Consider the following 11956-nt stretch of genomic DNA (forward strand, 5'->3'; position numbering starts at 1 on the left):
ACAAAATGCTAACCTCTACGTCACGAGGAACATTTAAATGCAAATTATAAAAAAACTCCTTCTTGTGAACCGCTCCCTATCAAGAAAAAAAATATTTACTATTTCTCAGCTCTCTGACGTCAAATTCGCCTTTTGGGGGTATACTCGGTAATTTTAGTGGAACCAGTATCACCATTGTAGACATATCAGCTCTTTTTGACTCTAATTCCTCATGACCTTCTTGTTCTTCAACTAATGAAACCGTACTTACCATTTGCCTACCTCTCTCAACTTCATCATAATGTGTAGACCGCATTAACCGAACTCGCTCTTTTTCCATGTATATTTCATCTGCCAATGTTGCTGGTCTTCCGAGAGATTCTGATAGTTTGTTCCTTACAATCAGAATCTTCTTGGCAAGTTCTGAATGCTTGTCTATCCTTGCAATCTGAACATAATTTTTGTAGCGCTCATCGAATTCGTTCTTCAACCTTTCGATCAGATCAACTTCATGAAGTTTGATAAATTGTTCCCTCAAACAAATATTCATTTGATCAACATCGCAACCATGTGTCCAGTAAGAGTCATGAACAGAAGCAAAATCCAGTCCGTGTTTACCACACTCAGTAGCTGATAAAAGCATATGAGAAGCATCCAGCGAATGGATGAAGTTGGGAGGGAATCCCGCTTTCTGCCTTCTGGCATTAATTGGGTTGACTGAGAATGGATCGCTGATGAACACAGTCTGCAAATTTGTTGTAACTTGTTTCTTGCTCAATTCACGATATGGTTGTACAATCGGCAGTCCTAATGGAGTTGTCCAAATTACGGAGGACATGAAATCCGGTTTATTTCCATTTTTAAAAGACTTTTCGTCAACATCTAGTCTGATCGATTTCGATACTCTTTTAGCACACTCACCAAGCCAATCTTGTATCAAATGAGCACCTTGAAATAATTCCCGAACGGCGGCAAATACATGCTTTGTGAGATATTTTGAAAGTTCCAACGAGTATTTTCGATCCTCAAAAATGTGTGATAATTGTTTATCAATTTGAAATGTCGCACCCACATAAGTAACACCGTAGACGTTAGTCATGACAGTCTGTTTGACCACCTTTCTTGTTATCTTATCTTGTAGTATTTTCGCGTACTCATCGCCTTTTTTGGCCGCAACCTCCAGTCTTGAAGCTACCAATTTGGCGACGTGGCTGTAGACATCCTGTGGTACATCATTTGGAACTAAGTTGACTTGCGCTGCACCTTCTATATCACCACCTAATGCAGCATAGTGCTGTAATCCATTACATGTCCCGTCTTGATGCACAGGCTGATGTGATATAAAATCTTCAGGATTTTCCAGTTTATATGCTTCAGTCAACTCCATACAAGTAGCAAGAGTTTGCCAAGGCTTTTCCGCCTGCATCCACCATCTGTTTGGACCGAGGGGAGATATGGCGCACTCTTTGATGTCTTTCATATGCCTATCGGTGAAAGCGATACGTTCAGTAAGTGATGCCTTGTCAAACCCAAACAAATTAGATAAGTGTACTTTCAACCACTTCAACCCTTGCGGACCTAGTCTCTTCCCCTTCCAAAAGATCAATAATCCCCTACTCATATCATTTCCAAGATGATTAAAGTGGGGGGACAACGGATAAGCGCGTCCTCTGAAGTCTAAATTATGAGGAAAATAAAACTTTTCCCCTAGGTATGCTCTGGCAATCTCCAACTTGTAGTTGGAATCACATCTTACAGATCTATTACTGGAAAACTTATTTGCAAGTTCCTTATTCTTCAGTTTCCACTCTCTATGAATGGAAGGATCAGCATCTCTGGGAGGTGGTGGAAGCAGATTCAGTTCCTCCTGGATGCCTGGTATTTCGAGAAACAGTTCACCCTTGTTCCACACTTCTGACATAACGTTGAATATATTTCTGTTGATCGTCCAAGCGGTTTCACCTAAAACGTTCAGACCGTCATAAACTACGTCAATTGCCTTCGCATCAGAAACCGCTTTCAAATAAGCAATTTGTTCTGGAGAATCCTTTGATCTGACAAGCGTAGATTGAGTATAAAAGTATCCGCCTGACTTCCAATTCTTCCACTGTCTAGGCTTCACCAACATAGGCAATAGTTGTGGCTGCACTGATGCGACCAGTCTTTCTCCGTTGAGTTGATGGATCAAAGATCTATGTATTTTCAAAACACCCAGTTTGGAGCCATTATGGTATTGGTAGCCATGAGAAAATGCAGGAGCTTCCCCATACACTTTTTCCTTGGTAAAAGGATCTGTACCCTCAATATTCACCTTGCCGACGTGAATTAACATTGATATCATAATCGACCCAATTTTTGCACGAGCTGATTGAGGCCAGACAATTTTCGATTCTTCTATCTTAATGGATCTAAAACTAGACTTGGCTCTCTGAACATATTTTTTGAATTGATGAGATTTCCTGTTGACATCTTTGAAAACTTGTGACTCACTCTTCAGCAGTTGCTCAGAACGGAATTCCATTTCTATGGCCTTTCCTACAGCGATAACCGCTCTAGCTGTTCTCATCCCTTCAATGACACCTCCAGTTGAGTTCAATTTTAATAGCTCGAGGATTGTAATGACGCACATTTTTCCAGGGTCTACTAAGGATAGATAAGGTCCGTACTCCAATCTGGCTTTATGCTGTTTGAATTCTTGCGTACTCAGATCCTTTGATTTGGGCATAGTACCAGACATAGCTTCGTTGCACTGTTTTACTTCTTCCTTCACTAAAGGTAACATGGAGTTGTACCATTTCCAGAGTTTTACATTAAGCTTCTTCTCGATAGAAAGATCCCCCCTTGCTCTAGCCTCTTCGAAATCATGTTTCCAACGTTCTCTGGCTGCATCTGTTGCACGATTCTCCAGAGCACGCTGTCTATCTTGGTTAAATTCGTCAAGCGAACTTTCAAATGCAGTCCTTTCTGTATCTGATTTCAGTGAGCGAAAAATTTCAAAGAAATCGATGCTTTTATTCTGATCCACATTTAGGAGATTCTTTTCGGCGTCGAAATGAAACTTTGCAATTTGCTTCCTTTGATGTTCATTCAGCGACAGTCCCAACAAAGTGTGCCTGACGACTCTCATGCCGAGGGTATCAACTGCCTTCAATTTTTCGGCATCTTTTTCCAGTGAGTCACTAACAGCATCCAAGCTGACCTGTGTAATACTCTCGGGGGTCGTTGATAAGTTGTTCCGTGAAGCGTTATCAAGATTCTCGTGAGCTATGTCATGAGCTACTGAGTCTTCATTGGAAATATGACTTGAGGAAGCATCTTTGTGGTGTTGCTCATCAATCTCTACGTCATTTTTCGAATTAGTCGTGATAGGCTGTTTTTCCACTATTATTTTAACCGTTTCAGGCATATCACTTACTCTAATCAGATTTAACCTCCAATAAAGGATCTTAAAATCAGAAAAAGTGAGAACATCCAAATTAGACATAATCTTTTTGACACCATTCATGTTCATTTTCAAATACGTTCTCAAGCTTTTTATTGTCGATGGATTTTCACTGTCAAATTTTAATGCATTATGAATCATTATTGCTAGAGTTTTATCATTATACTCAATGTCAGGAAATTTTTTTTCCAGATGTTCGGCTAAAATCGAATCTAGCTCTTCAATTGCTTTTATCGATCCTTTTTCCACTAGACTCGATAAATACATGTTATAATCATCAATGAAATAGGGTCGGTGCGAACGAATCATATACAGTGACTGTAGAATGGAAAAAGCCCTGTTAAGATATTTTGAGCATAAACATGCCTCTAGCAAAGACCACAGTTGCATGACGTCTCTGGATTGTGTAGTTGCTCGGAGCGTTGAAGCGTGCGACATATCGAACGGATCAAAACTTGGTGACGTAGTTACTTGTGATGACTCTAAGAATCCTAGATTATGATGAGCACCAACTGCGATGGAGTCTGTCGGTAAAGGGCGGGACCTCAAAACCTCCGCAGCAGGTTTATGCAATTTCGAACCTTTAGAGCTGATCGATCGTGTTTGAATAAGTGTAGAGCTCCATATATGTCGTGTCAGCGGTCTCAGCATTTTCACAGCTTTTCAAACACAATCCTCTTATAAGACGGAAGTTCTGTATCTAGCAAAGGGCCACAGTTTGAGATCTTAATACTTTGTTCACCACACCTATAAAGTACCAATATTTTAATTATTTTTCACTATCCTCATCTCAATACGAATGCAAATGAAAAAAAAAAAAATAATTACAAAAAACGTAATAAGCGATGGTGGTTTGGTGTGGAAAGGTCGTATTTTCCCTTCAATAAGACAGCTGGTAAACGAAAATTTTGGTATTATAAACTTGTACTTCATCTAAGCTTATATTAAAAATTACAAAAATAGGTATCAATAGAATGAAATGAGTTTTCAAATGTGACGAAATAGCGACAATGGAAATTCATGGTTTTTTATGAAGTAAAAAATTTAAGATTTCTCTTATTCAAAATTTTCTGCAATTGGTTGATCTTCAGTTACATAATCCACATTATCATCATCTTCAACTGTTGCTTCTTGATATTGTTGATATTCACTTACCAAATCATTCATATTAGATTCGGCTTCTGAAAATTCCATTTCATCCATACCTTCACTTGTATACCAATGTAAAAATGCCTTTCTTTTGAACATTGCACTGAATTGATCACTAACTCTTTTGAATAGTTCTTGAATGGAAGTAGAGTTACCAATAAAAGTGGCAGACATATCTAAACCTTTTGGAGCTACCGAGCAAACAGCTGTTTGAACATTATTTGGAATCCACTCAACAAAGTATGATGAATTTCTTGTTTGAACTTTATGCATTTCATCTTCAACTTCTTTGACGGAGACCTTACCACGAAAGAATGCTGCAACTGTTAAATATCTTCCGTTTCTTGGATCTGACGCAGCCATCATATTTTTAGCATCAAACATTTGCTGAGTCAACTCCGGAACAGTCAAAGATCTAAACGATTGTGAGCGAAGTGCTGTTAATGGAGCATAACCAACCATGAAAAAATGTAATCTTGGGAATGGAACTAAATTCACCGCCAATTTTCTTAAATCGGAATTTAATTGACCTGGGTAACGTAACGATGTTGTTACCCCCGACATGACACTTGAGACTAGATTGTTTAAATCGCCGTAGGAAGGTTGGTTTAGTTTCAAAGTTCTTTGACATATATCATAAAGTGCTTCATTATCGATACAAAATGTTTCATCTGAGTGCTCGACCAATTGATGTACAGAAAGAGTAGCATTATATGGTTCCACAACAGTGTCTGAAGTTTTTGGAGATGGCACAACAGAAAAAGTAGCCATCATTCTATCAGGGAATTCTTCACGAATTTTGGAGATCAAAAGAGTACCCATACCTGAACCAGTTCCACCACCTAAAGAATGTGTGATTTGGAACCCTTGTAAGGAATCACAGCCCTCGGCTTCACGTCTAATAACGTCCATGACAGAATCGACCAATTCGGCACCTTCTGTGTAATGACCCTTTGCCCAAACATTACCTGCGGAGCTCTGTCCAAAAATATAGTTGTCAGGTCTAAACAAATTTCCTATTGACGAATTGCGTACAGCGTCAATTGTACCCGGCTCCAAATCAACATTTACAGACCTAGGTACCCATTTTCCTGAGGAAGCTTCGTTGAAGTATACTCCTAAACGTGCCTTTTGTATGTCATCAGTACCATGGTAGTTACCGTTATAATCAAGACCATGTTCCCCACAAATAGTCTCCCAAAAGGCAGCACCAATCTGATTACCACATTGACCAGCTGAAATATGGATCTAAATTCAAATCACCAAGGTTAGTATATTTGCTCTCCAAATCCTATCCAAATGCTATCCAAATGCTATGGATCAAAACACAAAACGCGTCAACATACAATCTCTCTCATTTCACTCACGGCGTACAAAAAACAAGTAGTTTCTATTAGCTGCTCTTTTCCACGTCTTATAACTTCAAGAGACCTCTTTTCACTGCGCACCTAAACTGCTACGTTAGGCCTACTGTTTCAAATAATCTAAAATTATATTAAAAGTTCTTTGTTTATCAAATGCTTCAATTAGTTCTGTGTTGTTTTGTTTTTGTGTTACCCTTTTGAGATACACTGTCACCGAGTACGAATTAGGCCGCTGATCACTATGCGAAAAAACATCGCCATCTAGAGATCTTAGAGTGGCAATATCGATAGCGTCAGTGGTCTCAGTGCTGATTGTAAGGTCAATAACGCGGCTGCTACAGGCGTTCAGACTGTAATCACCTGGTATAAGCGATTTGGTGAGATATTTGTCATACTGATACCCGCTGCCCTTTATTTCAAGAATCAGTTTCTTTCCGAAACACTGAGTTACTTTCTATTTCAAAAATTCTATCAAGTTCTTTAGTCTGCGTGATAAGCAGTTCATTTAAACCCATATTTTATTTCCAGTGGAGCAAATAGAAAAATACAAAGTATTTGAAAAAAGTATTATGGGAAGAGCAGCGGAGTCTAGAAGAGGCGGGCCTGGTAGTAGAATGGATGGTGGTTCAAACGTAGATGAGCGTCGGCCAACAGCACCACTAATGACTATATTGAGATCGAGAATAAGGCAGCCGCAGTTCTACTGGTTTCTGGGTCACTTCATGGCATGCTACCATTTCGTAAGGTTTTACCTTTCACTGTTTTCCGTGGTAGGGCAAAAATATCACTATACAAGGGTGTTGTTCTATATTTCAGTGACGTATGCTATTGTGCTGTATCAGTTCTACAAGAGTGGGCAATTAGAAATGGGGAAGCTTGTGCGGCAATTGCAAAAATTAGATAACTTGCAGTATTTTTGCGTATCAACGCTACTTTACATGTGTTCATTGAACAATGCAATGGTTAACGGCGCTCTGAATTCGCCAATAATCTTTTCGTTTTTCCACACTTTGAACTATTTTAAGGAGAACCTGTTGCCATTTCTGCCCGTCAAGCCCATCCTACGCATGGCAATTAAGACTAACATTGGTAATTTCATCGGCTCGTATAACGGGTACTGTTTACGAACAGCGCAGGTTTTTGAGATCATCTGCGGTGCGCGCTCTGGTTTGATCGACTTGCCGCTCACGTTGGTTAAGTTGATTCTATTCGGTTTCCACACTGAGCGTCTATTCACCCTCTGTGCACTGCTAACTTATGTTTGGTTTTTCAAGTTGCGCTACAATCAGTGTGAATCGATCAGAGTTATGTTACAACAGTTTGTGCATCTTGCTGATACAACCGTCCATTCCAAATTCCCTCCATCGATCGGTGAAAAGTGGCAGATGCTCAAGAATGTCGTTATAATCTTGTTTTCCAAGATACCTGCATAAATCATGTCCAATGCCACCTATTCCCCGCATGCCTAGAGCTCGCAGGAACTTCACAACGCAAAAGTTGCCATTTGCCAAGGTACTGCTTGCAAACAATGCGAGTTAGAAGAAATAGATAGACATAGAGCTTTGGTCATATGTAGCACTCATTTTATAGCACTCCTTTTCATGGAAAAAAAATTGGGTATGTGCTCATACTACACTTGAATAGCGTGGTAAGAACGACTGCATTTGCGACTGATTAAGATGGCCCGTTCACCACGGAACAGTTATATACGTGCAAGGTCTAATTGGTGGATTGGAAACATCCAAGCTTTAGACAAAAAATGGAAAACAATACGTTTCAATTAAAGAACAAGTCGTGCATGGACCTGCACAGACGAAGTCGAGCTCCAAAGCTATCAGCCGTAGAATCAAAATGCATAAAGGATTAAGCGACTTCCAGCACAGATTGGGCAGAGCATTTTTTATTATTTAATTTGATCAAGCGTAACTGTTGTTCAGCTACCATGCTTCAGCCAATCCTGGTCAGAGTTTCCAATTATTTTAGCAGATAATCACTGAATAATATGTCTAGTTGGTGTTTTTCCCTCATTGAGTTATCATGATCATTTAATACGCCCTGTCATTGAAAACGATTCATCAGGTTCATTCCAGCCCATCGAAATCTTGATAGGTGGACATCAAAAGGAGCAAACCACATAAGTTGAGGGTAGAGACGTAGGAGGAAAGGGATCGTAACGTACATTCAACACACGGAGTTTGTCTATATTGCAAAGTATCTACCATGAATAGTGAATACGATTATTTGTTCAAGTTATTGTTGATCGGAAATTCCGGTGTTGGTAAATCGTGTTTGTTGTTGAGATTTTCAGATGATACGTATACAAACGATTATATATCGACCATTGGAGTAGATTTCAAGATCAAGACTGTTGAGTTAGATGGTAAAACCGTTAAACTACAAATCTGGGATACTGCGGGTCAGGAAAGGTTCCGTACTATAACATCGTCGTACTATCGTGGATCTCATGGTATTATTATTGTTTACGACGTTACCGATCAGGAAAGTTTTAATGGCGTCAAGATGTGGCTACAAGAGATTGACCGTTACGCCACTTCAACAGTTTTGAAACTGCTGGTGGGAAATAAATGTGATCTGAAAGAAAAACGTGTTGTCGAATATGACGTTGCTAAGGAGTTTGCTGACGCTAACAAGATGCCGTTTTTGGAGACCAGTGCCTTGGACTCAACTAATGTTGAAGAAGCTTTCTTGACCATGGCAAGACAAATCAAGGATAGCATGGCACAGCAACAAAGACACGATGGGAACTCAGGTAATCAAAAAGATGATAGTGGAAACGTTAACTTGAAAGGTCAAAGTTTGACAGGTTCAAATGCTGGTGGATGTTGTTAGTTCCAAAACAGTATATATCACAATACAAATAGAGAGAGGATAACAGAGTTGTGTTGCGTTTTCTTTCCACAGCAGATGGGGAATGGAATCTAAAAAAATAGAACTAAATAGATGTAACTCGTTTGCTTTATATCACTATGCCATGTATGTACCTATGTATGTGCATGTACCCCCTCACTCCACTTTATTTACGAAAGCCATTTTTACGGGGTGCAGTGTTGCACATTTCGCGACTCGCGGATCATCTATACCTGACCTTATTCTTGTCGCCTCTTTTCTCTCTCTTGGCCTGTCTCTTTGATTTATCCTCATTCACAGCTGCGGCGCCGCCCTTAGGGATACCACTGCCATTACCACCGTTGCCCATAAACTGGTCCTTCAAATGGTACAGCTTGTAAGCAGCATACGCTGGAACGACCAGTAAAATGTACCACAGTTTCCTGGTGTTGAACAGTATCTGTCCAGCATCACCAAAAAGTGACAAATAAATAACATCAAACATGTATTCCGTAAGACCACCGGCTTGCGACAGATCCATGCCTTCTTTGACAATCTTACCCTTGGCATCGTACAGCGGCCTCCCGGACTTGTCGAGAACATAGCAGCACCCAATCAAGGGGACATGCAGTAAAGCGAATTTGATCAGTTGTCCCAGCTTGATTCCGCTAGAAGCCCACGACCGAAGCAGCGCCAAGATCACAATTGGTACTGTTACTCTATAAAGGCTTTGCAAAGCAGCCGAATTGGACAGCGCCTGTTTCTTACCAGCCTGACCAGCCATCGTCACAACACGTACAATCCACCGTTCTCCTGCTGTTCTACATCTCCTGCAAGCCATCTTTCTAGATCCACCTTTTCGCTTTTCACTTTCAACAGTTCCTATGCCCGAATGCCGAACAGAAACTGGCTGTCCGGATTGCAACTTTTGCAAAACTAGCTGTCCGGCGCTTTGCACTCACCCGGACACTGTCCGGATGGAGTGTCCGATGATGTAGTGTGGTGTCGGGGTGTATTCCACGGTGAGAGCGCGTTTATGGCTAATCACAGTAAAAACAACGCCCGAGGCGAAGGAAAAAAATGTTCTCCTTTTTTCGATTACAGACGGTACCTCTTGATACGGTTTAGTAACAATTTACTGAACCTCTCGCCTTAACTTTTGTTTATTTAATAGACGAAAGAAACACCTTTCAACTTCGCTGTTTAATAGTAAGGCCTGCAGGAGACCACCGATATTGTACTTTGCTTTACAATAGTCTACGACAAAACAATTTAGTATATTGCTGATATAAACAATGGATTCTGGTATGTGCACATTGAATGATTTCTAGTCCACTACAATTGGCAAACGGGAGGGATTGAGTGACTGCGGGAGAGTGGAGATATATGCGGTGAGCGGATCGAAAGGGCAAGATCGAGGATGAGGCTGTGAATATCACATTCAAGGAGATCTGATTGCCTCTTTTTCGAGACGGCGTTGAGCAACAAGAGCGTTTTGCATTGTCAAGATCGGCTCGCGGAGGGACGCGACGCAGGGATATGGTTCAATGCAACTCGTGAGTCTTCGAGGACCTGTCTGCTGTTTGGGCCGTGAGCAATTGCTCGTTGCCGTGTCATTTTTCTATTTGCCCCTATTCCTCTACGTGTTTTGGCCCGTAGTTTCCCAGACATGTTGATCTATCTGAGATTGCCATCACAGCTTACGAGATTACGTTGAGAGTGATGTGCACAGGGTAGTAACCTCCAAATGCTTTTACTCTCTTCCAAATTGAGTGGAACAGACTACCTACTGGTCAATATAAGGATCAAAATACTAACTATATAGGATCGCTGGTCCTTCACATTTTTTGAACAGAAGTTGCAGCTTTAGTTATTGACAATGGTTCCGGTATGTGTAAAGCCGGTTTCGCCGGCGACGACGCACCACGTGCCGTTTTCCCATCCATCGTTGGTAGACCAAGACATCAAGGTATCATGGTTGGTATGGGTCAAAAGGACTCTTACGTTGGTGATGAAGCTCAATCCAAGAGAGGTATTTTGACTTTGCGTTATCCAATTGAACACGGTATCGTCACAAACTGGGACGATATGGAAAAGATCTGGCACCATACTTTTTACAATGAATTGAGAGTTGCCCCTGAAGAACATCCTGTTCTTTTGACCGAAGCCCCAATGAATCCAAAGTCGAACAGAGAAAAGATGACTCAAATTATGTTTGAGACCTTTAACGTCCCAGCCTTCTACGTTTCTATCCAAGCTGTTCTATCATTATACTCTTCTGGTAGAACTACAGGTATTGTTTTAGATTCGGGTGATGGTGTTACTCACGTTGTTCCAATCTACGCTGGTTTCTCGTTGCCACATGCTATATTGAGAATTGATCTAGCTGGTAGAGATTTGACTGATTACTTGATGAAGATCTTGAGTGAGCGTGGTTACTCATTCTCTACTACCGCTGAAAGAGAAATTGTTCGTGACATCAAAGAGAAATTATGTTACGTTGCTTTGGATTTCGAACAGGAAATGCAAACTGCTGCCCAATCATCATCAATTGAAAAATCTTACGAATTACCAGATGGTCAAGTTATCACTATCGGTAATGAAAGATTTAGAGCACCAGAAGCGCTATTCCACCCATCTGTCTTGGGTCTGGAATCCGCTGGTATTGATCAAACAACTTATAACTCTATCATGAAGTGTGATGTCGATGTTCGTAAAGAATTGTACGGTAACATCGTGATGTCCGGTGGTACCACTATGTTTCCAGGTATTGCTGAAAGAATGCAAAAGGAAATTACCGCCTTGGCTCCATCTTCTATGAAGGTGAAGATCATTGCTCCACCAGAAAGAAAATACTCTGTCTGGATTGGTGGTTCTATCTTGGCTTCTTTGACTACTTTCCAACAAATGTGGATTTCAAAACAAGAATACGACGAAAGTGGACCATCCATTGTTCATCACAAATGTTTCTAAGGTACACAATGGAAATATTGAGAAATTTTTTTTATCTTTAACATAAAAATAAAATAAAATAAAAGATAGAGAAAAATCTTAAATAGGATTAAGCTTTAAAATACTTTATTTAATACAATTCCATAAATTTGTATTTTCTTGAGTTAAAATTATCAGTTAGGTTTTTAATCCCCCTATGATTTAAGTTTAAGCAAAAAATGAA

General features: G+C 40.3%; 6 protein-coding genes across 6 annotated transcripts; 3 read left to right on the forward strand and 3 right to left on the reverse strand.

Annotated features, from left to right (window-relative positions):
* Positions 1–79: 79 nt before the first annotated feature.
* On the reverse strand, positions 80–4072 carry RPO41 (DNA-directed RNA polymerase; the record flags this gene model as incomplete). The annotated part of the gene is made up of 1 exon (XM_037288712.1): positions 80–4072. One exon carries the CDS (start codon positions 4070–4072, stop codon positions 80–82), a length of 3993 nt encoding a protein of 1330 aa, XP_037144607.1.
* A 405-nt stretch (positions 4073–4477) lies between these two features.
* Positions 4478–5928, reverse strand: TUB2 (beta-tubulin; the record flags this gene model as incomplete). The annotated part of the gene is made up of 2 exons (XM_037288713.1): positions 4478–5818; positions 5917–5928. 2 exons carry the CDS (start codon positions 5926–5928, stop codon positions 4478–4480), a joined length of 1353 nt encoding a protein of 450 aa, XP_037144608.1.
* Positions 5929–6503: 575 nt separating this feature from the next.
* Positions 6504–7367, forward strand: PER33 (Per33p; the record flags this gene model as incomplete). The annotated part of the gene is made up of 1 exon (XM_037288714.1): positions 6504–7367. One exon carries the CDS (start codon positions 6504–6506, stop codon positions 7365–7367), a length of 864 nt encoding a protein of 287 aa, XP_037144609.1.
* Positions 7368–8154: 787 nt separating this feature from the next.
* Positions 8155–8784, forward strand: YPT1 (Rab family GTPase YPT1; the record flags this gene model as incomplete). The annotated part of the gene is made up of 1 exon (XM_037288715.1): positions 8155–8784. One exon carries the CDS (start codon positions 8155–8157, stop codon positions 8782–8784), a length of 630 nt encoding a protein of 209 aa, XP_037144610.1.
* A 241-nt stretch (positions 8785–9025) lies between these two features.
* On the reverse strand, positions 9026–9622 carry SND2 (Snd2p; the record flags this gene model as incomplete). Its single annotated transcript, XM_037288716.1, has 1 exon — positions 9026–9622. One exon carries the CDS (start codon positions 9620–9622, stop codon positions 9026–9028), a length of 597 nt encoding a protein of 198 aa, XP_037144611.1.
* A 454-nt stretch (positions 9623–10076) lies between these two features.
* Positions 10077–11754, forward strand: ACT1 (actin; the record flags this gene model as incomplete). The annotated part of the gene is made up of 2 exons (XM_037288717.1): positions 10077–10086; positions 10637–11754. 2 exons carry the CDS (start codon positions 10077–10079, stop codon positions 11752–11754), a joined length of 1128 nt encoding a protein of 375 aa, XP_037144612.1.
* Positions 11755–11956: the final 202 nt, after the last annotated feature.

The sequence above is a fragment of the Zygotorulaspora mrakii genome, chromosome 4 (genome assembly GCF_013402915.1).
Source record: "Zygotorulaspora mrakii chromosome 4, complete sequence".
Taxonomy (NCBI): Eukaryota; Fungi; Ascomycota; class Saccharomycetes; order Saccharomycetales; family Saccharomycetaceae; genus Zygotorulaspora; species Zygotorulaspora mrakii.